The sequence below is a fragment of the Leucopleurus acutus genome (assembly GCF_964270905.1).
Source record: "Leucopleurus acutus genome assembly, chromosome: 16".
Lineage (NCBI taxonomy): Eukaryota > Metazoa > Chordata > Mammalia > Artiodactyla > Delphinidae > Leucopleurus > Leucopleurus acutus.
The window spans coordinates 72,871,723-72,893,070 of NC_139158.1; the positions used below are offsets into that span (position 1 = coordinate 72,871,723).

General features: G+C 48.1%; 2 protein-coding genes across 2 annotated transcripts; both read right to left on the reverse strand.

Annotated features, from left to right (window-relative positions):
- Window positions 1–3,915: 3,915 nt before the first annotated feature.
- On the reverse strand, window positions 3,916–7,522 carry LOC309973555 (serum basic protease inhibitor-like; the record flags this gene model as incomplete). The annotated part of the gene is made up of 2 exons (XM_082857841.1): window positions 3,916–4,112; window positions 7,405–7,522. The coding sequence occupies 2 exons, from the start codon at window positions 7,520–7,522 to the stop codon at window positions 3,916–3,918; spliced, it is 315 nt and encodes a 104-aa protein (XP_082713967.1).
- Window positions 7,523–16,752: 9,230 nt separating this feature from the next.
- Window positions 16,753–20,357, reverse strand: LOC309973556 (serum basic protease inhibitor-like; the record flags this gene model as incomplete). The annotated part of the gene is made up of 2 exons (XM_082857842.1): window positions 16,753–16,949; window positions 20,240–20,357. 2 exons carry the CDS (start codon window positions 20,355–20,357, stop codon window positions 16,753–16,755), a joined length of 315 nt encoding a protein of 104 aa, XP_082713968.1.
- Between the last annotated feature and the right edge of the window lie 991 nt (window positions 20,358–21,348).

A 21,348-nucleotide genomic window follows, 5' to 3' on the forward strand; every position in this document is an offset into this window, starting at 1 on the left:
ATCATAGAACTGCCCCACTGCCTGACAGCATCCATCCTGAGCAAAGCCAGCTTCCTGAAACTCTCCTGCAAGTAACCTCATGGAAACCCACATCCTTTAAGTCCTTCAAACAACCTCTTAATGAGATGCCATATCATTCATTGTCCCTTGCTGCAGTGAGTAATAAACCCAACTCGTTCGGTTTGTAAGTGGACTGTTTCTAGTGGTCTGTGGTTGGAAACATGGACAGGTATAAGCCTTTTTCCTTATTGTGTAATTATTGTCTCCCCACATAAGCAGGCTTCCTGCTTCTGCCTGCTGGGACCAAATGCCCAGTAACAGCACTTCTCAATGATCCCCTGCAAACCACCCCCGACTCTGATCTCTCCACCAGTGGTTTTGGGATTGGAGGACCTCAGTTTGCGTCCCACCTCTCCCTTTTCCTAACTTTGTGACCTGGGGCCAGAAATCTCCCAGAGCCCCTTGTCATCAGGTACCGCATGAGACCCGTGCTGCCCACGTCGTGAGGTTGCTGAGGAAGCAGTGGAGGCAACAGACATATATTCTGTCTCCCTGCAACGTCAAAGTCCTTGTAATAAGAACAATAGTGAGCTATATGACAGTTAACACTTAGCCCCTTTGATCAGGGGGTATAATAAAGGCAAGGTGGGGTGGGAAAAGGGCAGAATAGGGGTAAGGTCAATCACTGAAGCAAGAGGGTTTTTGGTTACCTCTGACAAAGAAGGAGACCTATTTGGAAGAGAGACTGTGGCTCTCCTCTGGCACTGGGAGAACTTCATGAGGGTGGACTTCTAGAAGGGGACACTTCAGCAATCAATGCTATTTGTTCCTTTACTACAGTCGACAGCACATTTAAAAAGCAGTCAGGAACCAAGGAAACTAAACCTCTATGTGCTTCTAGAAAATTTGCTTTTGTAAGTGGTGTGCAGAGAACTTTAGCAGCCTAATCAACATGGTCCTCAAAAGGGCCCAAACCTGGGGATTTCTTAAGGCACATACCATCATCCTCTTTTACAGAGAAAGAATCTGTGGCTCAGAGAGGTGAAGTGACTTGCCCAAGATCACACAGCAACACAGTGAGTTACTGAAGCCAATCTCTTTTCATGAATATTAAGTCATTTCCCCATTCACTGCTATAAATTAATAATTATTAAATAAATATATTTATAGTAGTACTCTTACCGTTATCTGATTACACATTCACTAAAAGGTTACTCTGCCAATACTTGTACAAAGCATTTAACAAATATCATATCTTTTTAACTGTCATCACAACTTTATGAGATTGATAGAGAAAGAGAAATGCAGCCTCTGAGTTCTAAGACCTGACCTGACATCACAGTGCGCCTTATGTTCTCCTACTCAACAGAACTATTTCAGAAACCTTCAACATCTGACAAGGTCATTCTGTGTGCATGATGGATCAAAACAAAAATAGGACATTCGGTAATGATGTTTGAACACAAACAAAAAGAGGTAAATTATACAAACCACCAAAATATCCAAGCATCCCCCTGTATTGAGTGACTGCTACGTCTTTACCAAGTACAGCTGTAACCTCTAGCTAGTCTTCCCTTCTTAGAGTTAAGATACCCATTCAGAGAAATGCCCCACTTCCTGAGAGCATCCATCCAGAGCAGAGTCAGCTTCCTGAAACACACACTCCCGCCAACCAAATCACCTAACACAAGCCCGCATCCTATAAGTTCTATCTAACATTCTCTTAATGAGATATCATATTGTCTTCCAAGGTGATTCTTATTCCTTGCTGCAGTGAGTAATAAACCCAACTAGTTCAACTAGGAAAGGGAGTGTTTCTAGGTGTCTCTGGCTAGTTAAAAAGTAGAAGCGAGGGCTTCCCTGGTGGCGCAGTGGTTGAGAGTCCGCCTGCCGATGCAGGGGATGCGGGTTCGTGCCCCGGTCCGGGAAGATCCCACATGCCGCGGAGAGGCTGGGCCCGTGAGCCATGGCGGCTGAGCTTGTGCGTGTGGAGCCTGTGCTCCGCAACGAGGCCACGACAGTGAGAGGCCCGCGTACCGCAAAAAAAAAAAAAAAAAAAGTACAAGCTAGAGACGTCTCTGGCTAGTTAAAAAGTACAAGCATTATCCTTATTTTATAATTAAAGAAAGTAAAGCACAGAGATGTTGGGAAATTTGCCCAAGACTATAAGGAAGTGAGTAACAGAATCAGCGCCATCTGCGTCCTTGTTTATTTGAATACTATGCTTGCTGTGGTCCCCGTGCCTCCCTTTCCTCATCTGCAGTGAAGCAGATACTCTCGGTTCTCCAAAGGTGCCTGCGGCCCACATCTTCCCAGAGGCAGGAGCGTGAAAACATTGTCAAAGTCGCTCTATTTGGGAGAGGTGGGACCTGCTGTGTTACAAAACTCATACGGCAGCTAAGTGACATCTCCGTGTCACTGCTTCCGCCCTTGAAGGATTCTTAGGATGATTAATAGAAGAATGCACGCAAAATGTTAACACAGAGCCAGGCACACTGAAAGGGCAGTTGCCCTTCTTTAACTGAAGTAAGAAGCCCCCTCCCCACACGTGACCTCAGGCAAGGGGATTCCTACTGCAAATGGACAACTGAGTCCCATACTCCTTTCTTTGTTCTTCTGAGAGTCCAGGAGAACCACCTCTACACCCAGATTTGACCTGGCCCAAGAAGTAAAGAAAGAAGCTTTCATGCTGAGGTGTCTCTCACCCGGGTTTTAGTGTCGCTTGGGGTGGCCATTCAGAGGTAGATGGTGCTGTAATGGGGGTGCTTCCTATACCTGGCAGGGCCCAGTGTGAGGACAGGAAAAGGGGAGGTGCCGGCTGCTCTGCAGAAGAGTGCGAAGGACCCGCATCTCCGTGGACCCTAGTGATGAAGGTTCTTAGGGGCAAACCACAGAATCCACTCCAGTTAGTTTAATTTGAATTTATTGGAATATAAGCCAGACTGTTTGAAGCGACAGAAGGAAAATGTACAACATCACTGCGAGGGAAAGGGGCTTCTTTATTGAAAAGACCTCTGCCACCACTGATACTGAGAACTGGATGCCAGAATTTCCACCTTGGCCACCCACAAGGAGAGCAGTGATGGTGGGGTGGGGGATGAAGGTGAGGATGCAGTGAGGATGTGGCTTGAGACAAGAATCCTGACATGAGGAATGTGCTCTTGCATTCACTCCTTCCTTCCTTAAATAATTATGGACCATCTCCTCTATGCCAGGACCTGTGCTAAGTGCTAGGGATAAAGGGAAGACTTGTTCTCATGGTGCTTAGAATCCACTGGATGAGACAGAACTAAGGCAAGTAGACCCATGGGGGAAGGAGAGAGGCAGGGTTCTGCTGAGGAGGGTGGGGTTGAGACGGACTCAGAGGAGACCACACTGTTTCAGAAGCAGCCACAGCCCAGCCCCGCGTGGCTCCTCCTTGACTTCAGGGTTTCGGGGTGGTACAGTTCGCAGGTCCTCTGCAAAAAGAAAGGAACTTGCTGATTGACATCTCTGAAGCCCCAGACCTGGACACCGCTGACCTTGACAGATCCTAGACTTTCCCAGAAATATGCAACCACAGTCCACCCAGGACCACAATGACCAAGAAGAAGGAAGTGAGTTTTTCAAGCCTAGGTGGGGAGCTCAGGAGAACTTCGGACATGCTCTGTAGGGTGGCTGACTCAGTGTTCCCATCTGAGAAAAGGGGAGCATGTGAGGAGGCTCAGATTCTCATGACGGGGCTTCTAGGGTGACCTTCTGCCAAGCTGGCCCGTGGAGGATGTGCTCAGTGTGCGGTTTCACAGGACACTGAGCCACTTGTCCTGGGTGGCACCGATGAGGAAAGACACTGTGCAGGTGTGAATGGTGGGTGGCCCCCTGAGCACCATCACTTTTTCTCAGCCCTTCCCCTCCCACCCTGTCCTGTCCCCTTCCTTACCCGTGGGTCACCACAGGACCACCGCAGGTCTTCATGCAGTCCTGTGCTGTTGGGAAGTTGTTCTTCTTCCCTCGGCACCCGCCGTATATAAACATGTCGCAGTGCCCGGACTTGGCGTTGTAGAAGTACCTGACCTTCCGGGCCCTGCAGGGACCCGTGTGATGAGGTTCCAGGCAGAAGGCAGGCTGAGAACCTTATGGGATGGGAGGGGCTATGGGTCAGTTATGAGGAGCGTCATCGCAGTTTGGTCTACAATGTCAACAACTGAAACCACCAGTGTGTCTTGCAATAGAGAATGTTAGGGTTATGGGGACGGGTCAAATTGAAAAGGCCATTTGACAACCTGCTTTCTGGGATATTATTATTAATGTTCCTAGGTGTGACATGATATGGGAAACATGCACAAATTGATATCTCCATCATGAAATATTTTAAGATTAATTGGTATGATGCCTTGGATTAGGTTCCAAAAACTCTACCAAAGAAGAATAAAAAACGGCAGACAAGGTAAAAAATATTCGTCATATGTCAGTAATTATTGGAGCTGGTACCTGGGTTTTATAAGACTATTCTCTGCATTACTTGTATGGTAAAGAGTTTCCACCATTAATAAAAAAGTGTGAAGGAATCAGGCTGTAATGGAGAAAGGCATGAAGAACACATACCAGGGTGTTCTCTTTTGTTACGGCACAGGGACTCTCTAAATTGAATATTGACGCTATATTGATACTGTGACTTATAATAAGCAATATATATATATATATATATATACTTGTTCCTTGTAATATCCTGGCACAGAGTTCTTACAAACCTTGCTATTTCCTAAGTGCTGAAAGCAAAAAAAGTGTCTTTTGTTATGTGAACTAGGTGACTTTGGGGAAGACCCTAGTAACCCCAGAATGGGCTCTGGTTGCCAGGGGAAACCACTGCCTGACAGGAGGGTTGCAACTTTCATTCCTACCCTCTCCCTCGTGGCCTCCCATCCACAGTTCAGCCCGCCACCCAACCTCAGGGATCGGAGAGGAGCTGGAGGTTGAACAGTCACCAATGGCTAATGATTTAACGCATCATGACTAGCTAATGAAGCCCCCATAGAAACCTCAACAGAGGAAGAGATTCATGTTGTGAACATGCATCTGGCATCGACCCAGGGAACAGCATAGGTACTCGTTCCATCATTGCTCACCTGGACCCCTGCAGCAGCCTGCTCCCTGGGCCTCTGTCTCTGCCCTTGGTCCCCTAGAGGCCACTCTCCGCACTGCAGCCACAGGGATCCTATCCCATTGCTCCCATGACCAGTCCCGCAGTGACTCCCCATCTCTCAGTCAAATTCCGATTCTCATCCTACAAGGCTAGTCAGGACCTGTCCCCATGGCCTCTTTGGTCTCATCCCTTGCGCCCTCCTCCCCTCCCACCCACTCAGCTCCAGCCACCCTGGTAATTGCTGCCGCTGGTTCACAGCAGGCACGTTCTTTCTGCAGCCTCTGCTCCAACGCCCCCTTATCACAGAGGGTTTCGCTGATCAGTCTACGGAAAGAGCACAGCCTCTTTTATCCCCATCACTCTCTACCTTCAAAACCTCATAACCTAGCAGAGCATTTCCCCTTTTGCTATTGTCGGTCTCACTCTGAGAAGGCAAGGTATTTTTCCATATTCTGTCTACAGCTTTCCCCACACCAAAAACCAAGCCTGTAGGGACTTAATAAATATATGGCCAGGGAACGAATCTTGCATTTCATGCTCGTGCCAAGCGCACAGTCATTGAATAGAATGGAGATAATGGAATTCCTGTTAGTGAAAGTCTCCTTGATGATGGGGCAGGTCTACGTGATTATCGATCTACCTCTCATTCCATATCCTGAGAGGGTAATAAAACGATAGTCAAAAGGGGACAAGGGGGAGGGCCTGGAGCCTTTACTAAGACGGTATCAGCCTTGGTCCCGGGAGCAGCTCACACAAGCGCTGTGTTTCTTGCTTTCCCTGCAGTTGCTCTGCTCAGTGGTCCCACGTCTTTCTGATTAACTTTAATCCTAGAGGAATAATCATTATTTGACACCTCAATGTTTTTTCTTGCCCAAAGGAGGTGGGTAGAGAAATTTTTTCAATTTAACACATCTTGGTGGAAAATGGACAAAATTGGCCATGAAATGTGTTTAAACTCTTTAAATTCATGAGTGGTAAGCTGTTCAAAAACCCATGTAACGTGGTTCCCGTTTTCAAGTGAGGAAACTGCAGAAGACTTGCCCCAGGACACATGGCATGTGGGTGATAGGGTCAGGACAAGATACTGTCGTGTCACAACCCATTAGATAAACTACCTGATTCTGCCTGGAATTCTGAAAATACAGGTAACTGGTAAGAGTTTCTGGCTGCAGTGTCCAACTTCCATTATTCCCCTGTCCCAAGCCTCACTGGAGCCCCCAAATCACAGGGAAGACTGAGTCTGGTTTTGCCCTGACACCAAATAGGTGGCGTCTCTACCAACACCAAACAATTCCCTAAACACCCACTGGGCATCCCAGAAGGCAATTTACTTCTGATACTAAATCCATGGAGTTAGTGCAGATCCCGCAGGTTGAGGACTCAAGACTGTCCTCACTTCAAATGCGAGCCATGTGGTCCGGAGTCACTCATGCTTGTGACCGACTGGCTAAGAATCGGAGGTTCCATGACCCCACCTCCATGTTCACTAACCAATAGAAGTGCAGACAGAACTCAGGAAAACCCTTTACTTACCGTTCCCAGGTTATTATAAAGGGTAAAGCGCAGGGACAGCGAAATGGAGGAGATGCGCAGGGCAAAGGGGGAGCAGAGGTGTGCGGAGGCCCCGTGCCCTAGTGGAGCACAGCCCCTCACAGCACCTCCATGTGTTCACCAGCCCGAAAGCTCTCTGATCCCCAATATTTATGGATCTTTATTGAGGTGTCAATAATAGGCGTATTGATTGAATCATCGGCCATTGGTGATTGATCTCCATCTCAATACCCTCCCGTCTCCCCAGAGATGCTGGGATGCGGGCTGTTGAAAGTTGTAACCTCTAAACACATGACTGGGTTGTTTTGGAGACCAGCCCCATCCTACAGGTCTCTCCGTGGCCTTCCTTTTCTCACCTCATTACCAAAAAAAACCCCAGTAAATTCCAGGAGATTCTGGAGGTCTGTTCCAGGATCAGGGCAAGGATCAATATTGATCTTCTTATTACACTGCAGTGAAGTTCAGGGACACGGCACTGACCAGGAATAGAGAGTCTCAGAGATGGGATTCCCGATCTGGTAGAGGTAGGCGGCATATATATTTTTTAATTTTAATTTTTTTTCCTATTGAGAGTCAGGAAATGTCCCTGGTGTTAAAACTGCCCAACTTCCCAGGAGAAATCCAGAGAGGCTGTCAGCATCCACCCCACCCCTGCTCCCCAACCCCTTCCACGGACTCCCCTCACTCCCCCCTCCCCCCAGCCTGTAGAGGAGAGGTGGGTCAGGACTTACCTTTGACCTGGTTGCTGGTTTCATCATCGGTGTGGTTGCTGGTTTCACCCCCCGGGATGCCGGCCACCAGGGTGCCCAGGAGGACGAGAAGGGCGATGGAGAGGCAGAGCCGGCTCATGATCGTGGCCTTGCAGGAGAGCTTCTGAGGAAAGCTGGGGGCTGACAGAGCTTTTCATATCCCAGCTGAGGGGTGGGACAGGCAGTGAGGAGGGGAGTGAGGAAAGGGTGGAGCTGGGCTGGGTCCTGTTTATTGTGTAATCTCCCCACCTAACCTGCTTCTGCCTGCTGGGGCCAATTACCCAGTAACAGCGCTTCTCAGACTTGACTCTCCCTGTGGGTCTCGTGGAAACACAGATTGTGATTCCACAGGTGGAATTTTGTCCAATATGTTGATTCAGGGAGCGTCCCAGCACCTAGAGCAGTGCATGGCGGTGATGAGTGAATGAGAGCAAATCAAAGGATGGATAAGTGAACAACAGTGTGTTAGCTCAGGTCCTCCTTTTCAACTCCTGCAGGTTTCATTACAGCTGCGAACTATGCGCTTCACCCTCACCCCTACCACTGCCTAACTCAGAAGACAGGTGTGACACAGGACACCTTCTGCAACCACTGCCACAGCTTCTCAGCTGGATGGACCCTTGCTGTTTACCTGGCACTGGCCCAGGCAGAAGCCCTCCTGAGGCAGCAACCCTGTTTTCTCAGTAGAAAAAGGAGTAAGGGGTGTGGGCAGAGGGGAAGCAGGGAGCTGAACACGTCTCCACAGCATGACCTCCCATTTCCCCTCGTCGGGTTTCGGAAACAGGAGAGCTGCCTGCCTGAGTGGACCTCAGGGGAGCTTGGAAGATCGCCCACAATAGCCTCCATCCTCCTGTCTCTCCCCCAGTGGTTTTGGAACCATAGGACCTCAGTTTGGGTACCAGCTCTGCCTTTTCCTAACTTTGTGCCCTGAAGACTTAAATCTCCCAGAGCCCTGTGTTTTCAAGTGTCACATGAGGTCAATGCTGCCAGCATCATGCGTTTCTGTGGAAGAAGTGGAGGCAATAGACATATATTCTTCTCCCTGAGAAGTCAAAGTCCTTGTAATAATAATAATAATGTCATTACAGCAGATACAACTTAGCTTCTTCTATGTGTCAGACATTATCCTAACTACTTGACATATATTAACTCATCTAATCCTCAAAAATCTTAAAAGAGGTGGTGAAGAATTTTTGATATTTCCTCATGTTACAGAGGAGGAACCTGAAGTAACAAGAAAGAATTTGCCTAAAGATATAGGGTGTAGAGAGAGTATCTGAACCCAGGGATCCGGCTTCAGAGTCTGTGCACCATGCACTCTACTGCTTTGTAAGCTGAAACTATAGTGCACATGTGAGGGCTTACACACCCAGTCTCTTCACTCACTCCCATATATTCACTCCCAGTTACAATCATGTAGCACCAATGCCCCCTCAACTCACTCATCCACACATACTCAAGCAATCTGCCACTAACACACACACACACACACACACACACCCCCTGCGCTCCACTTCCAGCGTCAAGGGGAAGGGCGCTGGCTCAGTGCCCAGAAGCCCCAGGAGCAAGCCCAGCCTAGTGTCAAGCGGGCGCACAGCTGGGTGATGCGCTGCAGAGGGCGGGAGGGGCTGTCTTCCTCGCACAAAGTCGCCCTTTCCCGTGAGACGGGCAGGAGCTCTCAATACCGAGCTGCCCCCGGACAGAAGGGCTTCAGGGGCGGGGTACCCACAAAACAAGCCGCTGTGTGTGGAGGGTCTGCTCTCTCCTGAGACATTTCACATGTATGATTTCATTTAGCCTCCTGTCGACCCTACCACATCTGGGATTCTCATCCCATTTTGCCAGCGAGAAAGCAGAGGCTCGGAGAGGTGAAGCGACTAGCTCAGGACCCACAGCCAGCAGACGGCACAACGAGGATTCTAGCTCAGGAGGCCCTCTGGTCCCGCCCCTCTTCCTGCCTCAGTCTGTCCATCTGAGACCAGGGGACAGCAGAGACCCCCCGCCTAACAGCAGAGATTCCACTTTCTTCCATCCTCCCCTCTCATGTGTCTGTCTTTCTCTCCCAGTGTCCTCCTCTCCTCCGGTCCCCCTCCCTCTGGTCCAGGTTAGAGGCCCCCAGACCCAGGGACCCCCGAGGGGCCTGTCCTCCCTCCACCTCCCACCTCCCTGCTCACGAGTGACTGAGTCTCTAGTTTCAAGCCTTCCCGGCCCCTGGGGGCATCTTCAGAGAAATCGCAAGGCGGGAACATCACAGGGGTTGTATTCTGGATAAAGATGTATGATCCCAGCACTGTGGGACCCCAGTCATATCTCTGCTTCTAATCCTCAGTTTTTCCCTCTGAAAAATGAGAATCTTGGAATCCATGCTATCTAGGGCCCCTTTGTGAAATGGATGGAATGCACCCGGGGCAGGCAGAAGATGTTTATCTGTTTGTGATGCTGTGCCCTGTGAGACGTACGTTCATATCCAAGACATGGGTGGCCCCTTTCTGGCTATGCGATATAACAGCACCTCACTTTTTGGAGGTACGTAGTCTTCCTCCTTCCTTATTTTAAATTTTATATATTTATTTGGCCTGGTCGCGCAGCACGTGGGATATAGTTCCCCAATCAGGGATCTAACCCGCACCCCTTGCATTGGAAGCGCAGAGACTTAACCACTGCACCGCCAGGGGAGTCCCTTAGTCTTCCTCTTTAAAAGAGGTGTCATGAGTACTGGGGTTTTTAGGATTATTTTAAAGATTAAAAAGAAAAGCACAAACCAGAGCTTGCAATCTGGCTAGAATATATAAGCATTTTTAGCCAAACAGTACATTTTATAATTTTGAAACATTTGCCAAAATTTAACAGTGGGGTATTTCATATAAAAGAGAATTTCTGGCATTGTTGGGAAGGTAAATGATTTAGCAACACAGTCCTGCAATTTAACAAGAGCCGTGAGTCTCAAACTTGAGTGAAAATCAGAATCACTTAGCCAGGCGTTCAGACACAGATTTGAGATCTCCACCCGCAGAGTTTTGCTTCAGTAGGACAGGGGCGGGACCTGAGTTTCTGCATCAAACAGGTTTCTGGGGCTGTTGATGGTACCGCTCAAGGGACCACACTTTGAAAAACATGAACTAAGCTAAGTAGAGCTGCTCTCTTCTCACGAGGGGAGCGTTCTCTCCAGTTTCCATAATCCCCACCATGCCTTATTGTCCCCCCAGCCCCACTCCCACTCCAAATATTTCCATCCCCATCAATCACCTGACCTGGAAGGAATTCAAATTTGTGACCCCTGGGGTGGGCTCACAGTAAGTGTTCGGTAAAAGGTAGCTTGTTCTTATTTAACAATCTTCCGAACTAAGTATTATTATTCCTATTTTACAGATGAAGCAACTGAAATTCAGCTAAGGGAAAATGACTTGCTGAAGCAAAAACAGCAGAAAATAGAAAGAAGACACTTGACAAAAACTGTTAGTCATGTGGCCCCAGTTATTTCAATATTACAAATACACAAACACACAAACAACACACAGGCAAATATATCTGATATTAACATAGATGAGGCATCAAAGATTGCAGACGTGACTTCATGAGAGTAAAATCATTTTTATCAAGAAAAGGAAGAAGGGAAATAGAAAACAGAAGAAGGAAAGGTTAAAAGAGGAGGAGACATGAGTCAGTTGTAGACATGCCCACCTTAAAGTGACAGTAAACAAGTGACATTGAAGACCTGAGAAATTCCCAGGAACAAGGATTATGCCTTTCACCATACAACGGAGCATTCTCCGCTTGGACTGTTGGACCCATTCAAACTCCCTTCTCTCCATGGAAACTTCTCTCTCTCAGTATATGGGCTATTTTGTTGCTTTGTCACCTAGCATCTCTTTGTCCTTTTCCTGATACAGTAGCTGATTTTGCTTGAGAAATGACTCTTCCTCCACCCAGGACTGGTGGGATTGGGCCGCCTGTCAATCAAAGTGCCTGCCCTACCCCCAGACCAAGAGTGGCCAATCAGATGCTCTCCCTGGAATTTAACCTTGATCAATGAATCCCAAAAGACCTAAAAATGGAGGTCATTCAGAGGTGGCCTGGGAAGACCTTAGTTCTTCCTTGTTTACCATCCTTTCCAAGCTGGGATCTTTTAGCACTCCCCTCAGTCGGTGAGCTGAACTGCATCAATTAGTGCTATGCGTGCCAATAGTAGAGTCCAAAAGGATCCAAAAGGATCTCACTTAAGGGTGCAATCAGGAAGGGAGAATGGATGCCCACTACATCCCCACACCGTTGTCACAAATTCCTTCTCTGCCAGAGTCAGTTTCTAGTGCTCATAACCAGCGAGATCTGCTGCCTTTACCAGGGTCACCACCAAGTTCCGCATTTTTCTATCCAGTGGCCTTTTCTCAGCCATCCTCCTCCTCTAACTCACAGGTAAGGCCCTCATGGCATAAATGCGAACAAAATTCTTTACCAAAATTGGTTTCCAGTTGGTCTCAGCACACACAAAAAAATAATAATGAAAAGCAGAGGTTCCCCATTTGAAGAACTTTGAATATCTTCTGGGGAATCTCCGGGGCTTTTGAACACACAGATCTCCAACGTCTTTCAAGGAAAATCATGGGAGACAGAGAGTGATAAGCTTGGATATCAGCCCCTGCCAGTATTGGTTATGTGACCTTGGAGAAGGGCTGAAACCTCTGAGCTTCAGCTTGTATCACTCTAAAACAGAAGCAAAACTTATTAAAATTGTTGCAATATTGAGAGATTAGGATGTATGTGCAGGGCTTGGCACATAGTAGGTTGTCAATAAGTGGTAACGGATGTTTTATATGATTAATTCTACCTCGCTCAGAGTTACTTAGACATTCTCATCCACTCAGTGACTTGTACCAACACATCGCGACAGGGAACTGCCTCTGCTACTTTCACCCTCTGAGCTACTAGCAATACTTCCACCTTCTCTGAGCCTCAGTTTCCTTCTATGTAAATGGAAGGATGACTCCCTCTCTATGGACACAATTCAAGATCTGTATGTGCTCACAGATGTAAAGCACTAGCAAATTGATTAGGCCACACTGCTAGAAAATTGGCAGAGCCAGAGTTTGAAGCCATGGACTCTGATCAAAGGTTTCAGTCGTCACATATTTTATCCCTAATAAACATTTCATGAACAAGGGAATGAACGAATCAACGTGTACTCAACATCTTTGCCTATGTGTTCTCCAAGCACCATGGACTCAACATTGACCAAACTGAATTTATTGTCTTTCCTTCTAAAGACTTGCTTCCCCTACCTTCCCCCAGAAGGCTGAGTGTTGTCCTTCATTCTACCTTTTTCTCACCCCCCGTGAGCAATCTCATAGCAACGTCCATTGGTTGTACCTCCTCAGTTCTCAGCTGAAAGTTCACTTCAGAATAAGATGACGACACCTGATCATAGAACTGCCCCACTGCCTGACAGCATCCATCCTGAGCAAAGCCAGCTTCCTGAAACTCTCCTGCAAGTAACCTCATGGTAACCCACATCCTGTAAGTCCTTCAAACAACCTCTTAATGAGATGCCATATCATTCATTGTCCCTTGCTGCAGTGAGTAATAAACCCAACTCGTTCGGTTTGTAAGTGGACTGTTTCTAGTGGTCTGTGGTTGGAAACATGGACAGGTATAAGCCTTTTTCCTTATTGTGTAATTATTGTCTCCCCACATAAGCAGGCTTCCTGCTTCTGCCTGCTGGGACCAAATGCCCAGTAACAGCACTTCTCAATGATCCCCTGCAAACCACCCCCCACTCTGATCTCTCCACCAGTGGTTTTGGGATTGGAGGACCTCAGTTTGCGTCCCACCTCTCCCTTTTCCTAACTTTGTGACCTGGGGCCAGAAATCTCCCAGAGCCCCTTGTCATCAGGTACCGCATGAGACCCGTGCTGCCCACGTCGTGAGGTTGCTGAGGAAGCAGTGGAGGCAACAGACATATATTCTGTCTCCCTGCAACGTCAAAGTCCTTGTAATAAGAACAATAGTGAGCTATATGACAGTTAACACTTAGCCCCTTTGATCAGGGGGTATAATAAAGGCAAGGTGGGGTGGGAAAAGGGCAGAATAGGGGTAAGGTCAATCACTGAAGCAAGAGGGTTTTTGGTTACCTCTGACAAAGAAGGAGACCTATTTGGAAGAGAGACTGTGGCTCTCCTCTGGCACTGGGAGAACTTCATGAGGGTGGACTTCTAGAAGGGGACACTTCAGCAATCAATGCTATTTGTTCCTTTACTACAGTCGACAGCACATTTAAAAAGCAGTCAGGAACCAAGGAAACTAAACCTCTATGTGCTTCTAGAAAATTTGCTTTTGTAAGTGGTGTGCAGAGAACTTTAGCAGCCTAATCAACATGGTCCTCAAAAGGGCCCAAACCTGGGGATTTCTTAAGGCACATACCATCATCCTCTTTTACAGAGAAAGAATCTGTGGCTCAGAGAGGTGAAGTGACTTGCCCAAGATCACACAGCAACACAGTGAGTTACTGAAGCCAATCTCTTTTCATGAATATTAAGTCATTTCCCCATTCACTGCTATAAATTAATAATTATTAAATAAATATATTTATAGTAGTACTCTTACCGTTATCTGATTACACATTCACTAAAAGGTTACTCTGCCAATACTTGTACAAAGCATTTAACAAATATCATATCTTTTTAACTGTCATCACAACTTTATGAGATTGATAGAGAAAGAGAAATGCAGCCTCTGAGTTCTAAGACCTGACCTGACATCACAGTGCGCCTTATGTTCTCCTACTCAACAGAACTATTTCAGAAACCTTCAACATCTGACAAGGTCATTCTGTGTGCATGATGGATCAAAACAAAAATAGGACATTCGGTAATGATGTTTGAACACAAACAAAAAGAGGTAAATTATACAAACCACCAAAATATCCAAGCATCCCCCTGTATTGAGTGACTGCTACGTCTTTACCAAGTACAGCTGTAACCTCTAGCTAGTCTTCCCTTCTTAGAGTTAAGATACCCATTCAGAGAAATGCCCCACTTCCTGAGAGCATCCATCCAGAGCAGAGTCAGCTTCCTGAAACACACACCCCCGCCAACCAAATCACCTAACACAAGCCCGCATCCTATAAGTTCTATCTAACATTCTCTTAATGAGATATCATATTGTCTTCCAAGGTGATTCTTATTCCTTGCTGCAGTGAGTAATAAACCCAACTAGTTCAACTAGGAAAGGGAGTGTTTCTAGGTGTCTCTGGCTAGTTAAAAAGTAGAAGCGAGGGCTTCCCTGGTGGCGCAGTGGTTGAGAGTCCGCCTGCCGATGCAGGGGATGCGGGTTCGTGCCCCGGTCCGGGAAGATCCCACATGCCGCGGAGAGGCTGGGCCCGTGAGCCATGGCGGCTGAGCTTGCGCGTGTGGAGCCTGTGCTCCGCAACGAGGCCACGACAGTGACAGGCCTGCGTACCGCAAAAAAAAAAAAAAAAAAAGTACAAGCTAGAGACGTCTCTGGCTAGTTAAAAAGTACAAGCATTATCCTTATTTTATAATTAAAGAAAGTAAAGCTCAGAGATGTTGGGAAATTTGCCCAAGACTATAAGGAAGTGAGTAACAGAATCAGCGCCATCTGCGTCCTTGTTTATTTGAATACTATGCTTGCTGTGGTCCCCGTGCCTCCCTTTCCTCATCTGCAGTGAAGCAGATACTCTCGGTTCTCCAAAGGTGCCTGCGGCCCACATCTTCCCAGAGGCAGGAGCGTGAAAACATTGTCAAAGTCGCTCTATTTGGGAGAGGTGGGACCTGCTGTGTTACAAAACTCATACGGCAGCTAAGTGACATCTCCGTGTCACTGCTTCCGCCCTTGAAGGATTCTTAGGATGATTAATAGAAGAATGCACGCAAAATGTTAACACAGAGCCAGGCACACTGAAAGGGCAGTTGCCCTTCTTTAACTGAAGTAAGAAGCCCCCTCCCCACACGTGACCTCAGGCAAGGGGATTCCTACTGCAAATGGACAACTGAGTCCCATACTCCTTTCTTTGTTCTTCTGAGAGTCCAGGAGAACCACCTCTACACCCAGATTTGACCTGGCCCAAGAAGTAAAGAAAGAAGCTTTCATGCTGAGGTGTCTCTCACCCGGGTTTTAGTGTCGCTTGGGGTGGCCATTCAGAGGTAGATGGTGCTGTAATGGGGGTGCTTCCTATACCTGGCAGGGCCCAGTGTGAGGACAGGAAAAGGGGAGGTGCCGGCTGCTCTGCAGAAGAGTGCGAAGGACCCGCATCTCCGTGGACCCTAGTGATGAAGGTTCTTAGGGGCAAACCACAGAATCCACTCCAGTTAGTTTAATTTGAATTTATTGGAATATAAGCCAGACTGTTTGAAGCGACAGAAGGAAAATGTACAACATCACTGCGAGGGAAAGGGGCTTCTTTATTGAAAAGACCTCTGCCACCACTGATACTGAGAACTGGATGCCAGAATTTCCACCTTGGCCACCCACAAGGAGAGCAGTGATGGTGGGGTGGGGGATGAAGGTGAGGATGCAGTGAGGATGTGGCTTGAGACAAGAATCCTGACATGAGGAATGTGCTCTTGCATTCACTCCTTCCTTCCTTAAATAATTATGGACCATCTCCTCTATGCCAGGACCTGTGCTAAGTGCTAGGGATAAAGGGAAGACTTGTTCTCATGGTGCTTAGAATCCACTGGATGAGACAGAACTAAGGCAAGTAGACCCATGGGGGAAGGAGAGAGGCAGGGTTCTGCTGAGGAGGGTGGGGTTGAGACGGACTCAGAGGAGACCACACTGTTTCAGAAGCAGCCACAGCCCAGCCCCGCGTGGCTCCTCCTTGACTTCAGGGTTTCGGGGTGGTACAGTTCGCAGGTCCTCTGCAAAAAGAAAGGAACTTGCTGATTGACATCTCTGAAGCCCCAGACCTGGACACTGCTGACCTTGACGGATCCTAGACTTTCCCAGAAATATGCAACCACAGTCCACCCAGGACCACAATGACCAAGAAGAAGGAAGTGAGTTTTTCAAGCCTAGGTGGGGAGCTCAGGAGAACTTCGGACATGCTCTGTAGGGTGGCTGACTCAGTGTTCCCATCTGAGAAAAGGGGAGCATGTGAGGAGGCTCAGATTCTCATGACGGGGCTTCTAGGGTGACCTTCTGCCAAGCTGGCCCGTGGAGGATGTGCTCAGTGTGCGGTTTCAGAGGACACTGAGCCACTTGTCCTGGGTGGCACCGATGAGGAAAGACACTGTGCAGGTGTGAATGGTGGGTGGCCCCCTGAGCACCATCACTTTTTCTCAGCCCTTCCCCTCCCACCCTGTCCTGCCCCCTTCCTTACCCGTGGGTCACCACAGGACCACCGCAGGTCTTCATGCAGTCCTGTGCTGTTGGGAAGTTGTTCTTCTTCCCTCGGCACCCGCCGTATATAAACATGTCGCAGTGCCCGGACTTGGCGTTGTAGAAGTACCTGACCTTCCGGGCCCTGCAGGGACCCGTGTGATGAGGTTCCAGGCAGAAGGCAGGCTGAGAACCTTATGGGATGGGAGGGGCTATGGGTCAGTTATGAGGAGCGTCATCGCAGTTTGGTCTACAATGTCAACAACTGAAACCACCAGTGTGTCTTGCAATAGAGAATGTTAGGGTTATGGGGACGGGTCAAATTGAAAAGGCCATTTGACAACCTGCTTTCTGGGATATTATTATTAATGTTCCTAGGTGTGACATGATATGGGAAACATGCACAAATTGATATCTCCATCATGAAATATTTTAAGATTAATTGGTATGATGCCTTGGATTAGGTTCCAAAAACTCTACCAAAGAAGAATAAAAAACGGCAGACAAGGTAAAAAATATTCGTCATATGTCAGTAATTATTGGAGCTGGTACCTGGGTTTTATAAGACTATTCTCTGCATTACTTGTATGGTAAAGAGTTTCCACCATTAATAAAAAAGTGTGAAGGAATCAGGCTGTAATGGAGAAAGGCATGAAGAACACATACCAGGGTGTTCTCTTTTGTTACGGCACAGGGACTCTCTAAATTGAATATTGACGCTATATTGATACTGTGACTTATAATAAGCAATATATTTATATATATATATACTTGTTCCTTGTAATATCCTGGCACAGAGTTCTTACAAACCTTGCTATTTCCTAAGTGCTGAAAGCAAAAAAAGTGTCTTTTGTTATGTGAACTAGGTGACTTTGGGGAAGACCCTAGTAACCCCAGAATGGGTTCTGGTTGCCAGGGGAAACCACTGCCTGACAGGAGGGTTGCAACTTTCATTCCTACCCTCTCCCTCGTGGCCTCCCATCCACAGTTCAGCCCGCCACCCAACCTCAGGGATCGGAGAGGAGCTGGAGGTTGAACAGTCACCAATGGCTAATGATTTAACGCATCATGACTAGCTAATGAAGCCCCCATAGAAACCTCAACAGAGGAAGAGATTCATGTTGTGAACATGCATCTGGCATCGACCCAGGGAACAGCATAGGTACTCGTTCCATCATTGCTCACCTGGACCCCTGCAGCAGCCTGCTCCCTGGGCCTCTGTCTCTGCCCTTGGTCCCCTAGAGGCCACTCTCCGCACTGCAGCCACAGGGATCCTATCCCATTGCTCCCATGACCAGTCCCGCAGTGACTCCCCATCTCTCAGTCAAATTCCGATTCTCATCCTACAAGGCTGGTCAGGACCTGTCCCCATGGCCTCTTTGGTCTCATCCCTTGCGCCCTCCTCCCCTCCCACCCACTCAGCTCCAGCCACCCTGGTAATTGCTGCCGCTGGTTCACAGCAGGCACGTTCTTTCTGCAGCCTCTGCTCCAACGCCCCCTTATCACAGAGGGTTTCGCTGATCAGTCTACGGAAAGAGCACAGCCTCTTTTATCCCCATCACTCTCTACCTTCAAAACCTCATAACCTAGCAGAGCATTTCCCCTTTTGCTATTGTCGGTCTCACTCTGAGAAGGCAAGGTATTTTTCCATATTCTGTCTACAGCTTTCCCCACACCAAAAACCAAGCCTGTAGGGACTTAATAAATATATGGCCAGGGAACGAATCTTGCATTTCATGCTCGTGCCAAGCGCACAGTCATTGAATAGAATGGAGATAATGGAATTCCTGTTAGTGAAAGTCTCCTTGATGATGGGGCAGGTCTACGTGATTATCGATCTACCTCTCATTCCATATCCTGAGAGGGTAATAAAACGATAGTCAAAAGGGGACAAGGGGGAGGGCCTGGAGCCTTTACTAAGACGGTATCAGCCTTGGTCCCGGGAGCAGCTCACACAAGCGCTGTGTTTCTTGCTTTCCCTGCAGTTGCTCTGCTCAGTGGTCCCACGTCTTTCTGATTAACTTTAATCCTAGAGGAATAATCATTATTTGACACCTCAATGTTTTTTCTTGCCCAAAGGAGGTGGGTAGAGAAATTTTTTCAATTTAACACATCTTGGTGGAAAATGGACAAAATTGGCCATGAAATGTGTTTAAACTCTTTAAATTCATGAGTGGTAAGCTGTTCAAAAACCCATGTAACGTGGTTCCCGTTTTCAAGTGAGGAAACTGCAGAAGACTTGCCCCAGGACACATGGCATGTGGGTGATAGGGTCAGGACAAGATACTGTCGTGTCACAACCCATTAGATAAACTACCTGATTCTGCCAGGAATTCTGAAAATACAGGTAACTGGTAAGAGTTTCTGGCTGCAGTGTCCAACTTCCATTATTCCCCTGTCCCAAGCCTCACTGGAGCCCCCAAATCACAGGGAAGACTGAGTCTGGTTTTGCCCTGACACCAAATAGGTGGCGTCTCTACCAACACCAAACAATTCCCTAAACACCCACTGGGCATCCCAGAAGGCAATTTACTTCTGATACTAAATCCATGGAGTTAGTGCAGATCCCGCAGGTTGAGGACTCAAGACTGTCCTCACTTCAAATGCGAGCCATGTGGTCCGGAGTCACTCATGCTTGTGACCGACTGGCTAAGAATCGGAGGTTCCATGACCCCACCTCCATGTTCACTAACCAATAGAAGTGCAGACAGAACTCAGGAAAACCCTTTACTTACCGTTCCCAGGTTATTATAAAGGGTAAAGCGCAGGGACAGCGAAATGGAGGAGATGCGCAGGGCAAAGGGGGAGCAGAGGTGTGCGGAGGCCCCGTGCCCTAGTGGAGCACAGCCCCTCACAGCACCTCCATGTGTTCACCAGCCCGAAAGCTCTCTGATCCCCAATATTTATGGATCTTTATTGAGGTGTCAATAATAGGCGTATTGATTGAATCATCGGCCATTGGTGATTGATCTCCATCTCAATACCCTCCCGTCTCCCCAGAGATGCTGGGATGCGGGCTGTTGAAAGTTGTAACCTCTAAACACATGACTGGGTTGTTTTGGAGACCAGCCCCATCCTACAGGTCTCTCCGTGGCCTTCCTTTTCTCACCTCATTACCAAAAAAAACCCCAGTAAATTCCAGGAGATTCTGGAGGTCTGTTCCAGGATCAGGGCAAGGATCAATATTGATCTTCTTATTACACTGCAGTGAAGTTCAGGGACACGGCACTGACCAGGAATAGAGAGTCTCAGAGATGGGATTCCCGATCTGGTAGAGGTAGGCGGCATATATATTTTTTAATTTTAATTTTTTTTCCTATTGAGAGTCAGGAAATGTCCCTGGCGTTAAAACTGCCCAACTTCCCAGGAGAAATCCAGAGAGGCTGTCAGCATCCACCCCACCCCTGCTCCCCAACCCCTTCCACGGACTCCCCTCACTCCCCCCTCCCCCCAGCCTGTAGAGGAGAGGTGGGTCAGGACTTACCTTTGACCTGGTTGCTGGTTTCATCATCGGTGTGGTTGCTGGTTTCACCCCCCGGGATGCCGGCCACCAGGGTGCCCAGGAGGACGAGAAGGGCGATGGAGAGGCAGAGCCGGCTCATGATCGTGGCCTTGCAGGAGAGCTTCTGAGGAAAGCTGGGGGCTGACAGAGCTTTTCATATCCCAGCTGAGGGGTGGGACAGGCAGTGAGGAGGGGAGTGAGGAAAGGGTGGAGCTGGGCTGGGTCCTGTTTATTGTGTAATCTCCCCACCTAACCTGCTTCTGCCTGCTGGGGCCAATTACCCAGTAACAGCGCTTCTCAGACTTGACTCTCCCTGTGGGTCTCGTGGAAACACAGATTGTGATTCCACAGGTGGAATTTTGTCCAATATGTTGACTCAGGGAGCGTCCCAGCACCTAGAGCAGTGCATGGCGGTGATGAGTGAATGAGAGCAAATCAAAGGATGGATAAGTGAACAACAGTGTGTTAGCTCAGGTCCTCCTTTTCAACTCCTGCAGGTTTCATTACAGCTGGGAACTATGCGCTTCACCCTCACCCCTACCACTGCCTAACTCAGAAGACAGGTGTGACACAGGACACCTTCTGCAACCACTGCCACAGCTTCTCAGCTGGATGGACCCTTGCTGTTTACCTGGCACTGGCCCAGGCAGAAGCCCTCCTGAGGCAGCAACCCTGTTTTCTCAGTAGAAAAAGGAGTAAGGGGTGTGGGCAGAGGGGAAGCAGGGAGCTGAACACGTCTCCACAGCATGACCTCCCATTTCGCCTCGTCGGGTTTCGGAAACAGGAGAGCTGCCTGCCTGAGTGGACCTCAGGGGAGCTTGGAAGATCGCCCACAATAGCCTCCATCCTCCTGTCTCTCCCCCAGTGGTTTTGGAACCATAGGACCTCAGTTTGGGTACCAGCTCTGCCTTTTCCTAACTTTGTGCCCTGAAGACTTAAATCTCCCAGAGCCCTGTGTTTTCAAGTGTCACATGAGGTCAATGCTGCCAGCATCATGCGTTTCTGTGGAAGAAGTGGAGGCAATAGACATATATTCTTCTCCCTGAGAAGTCAAAGTCCTTGTAATAATAATAATAATGTCATTACAGCAG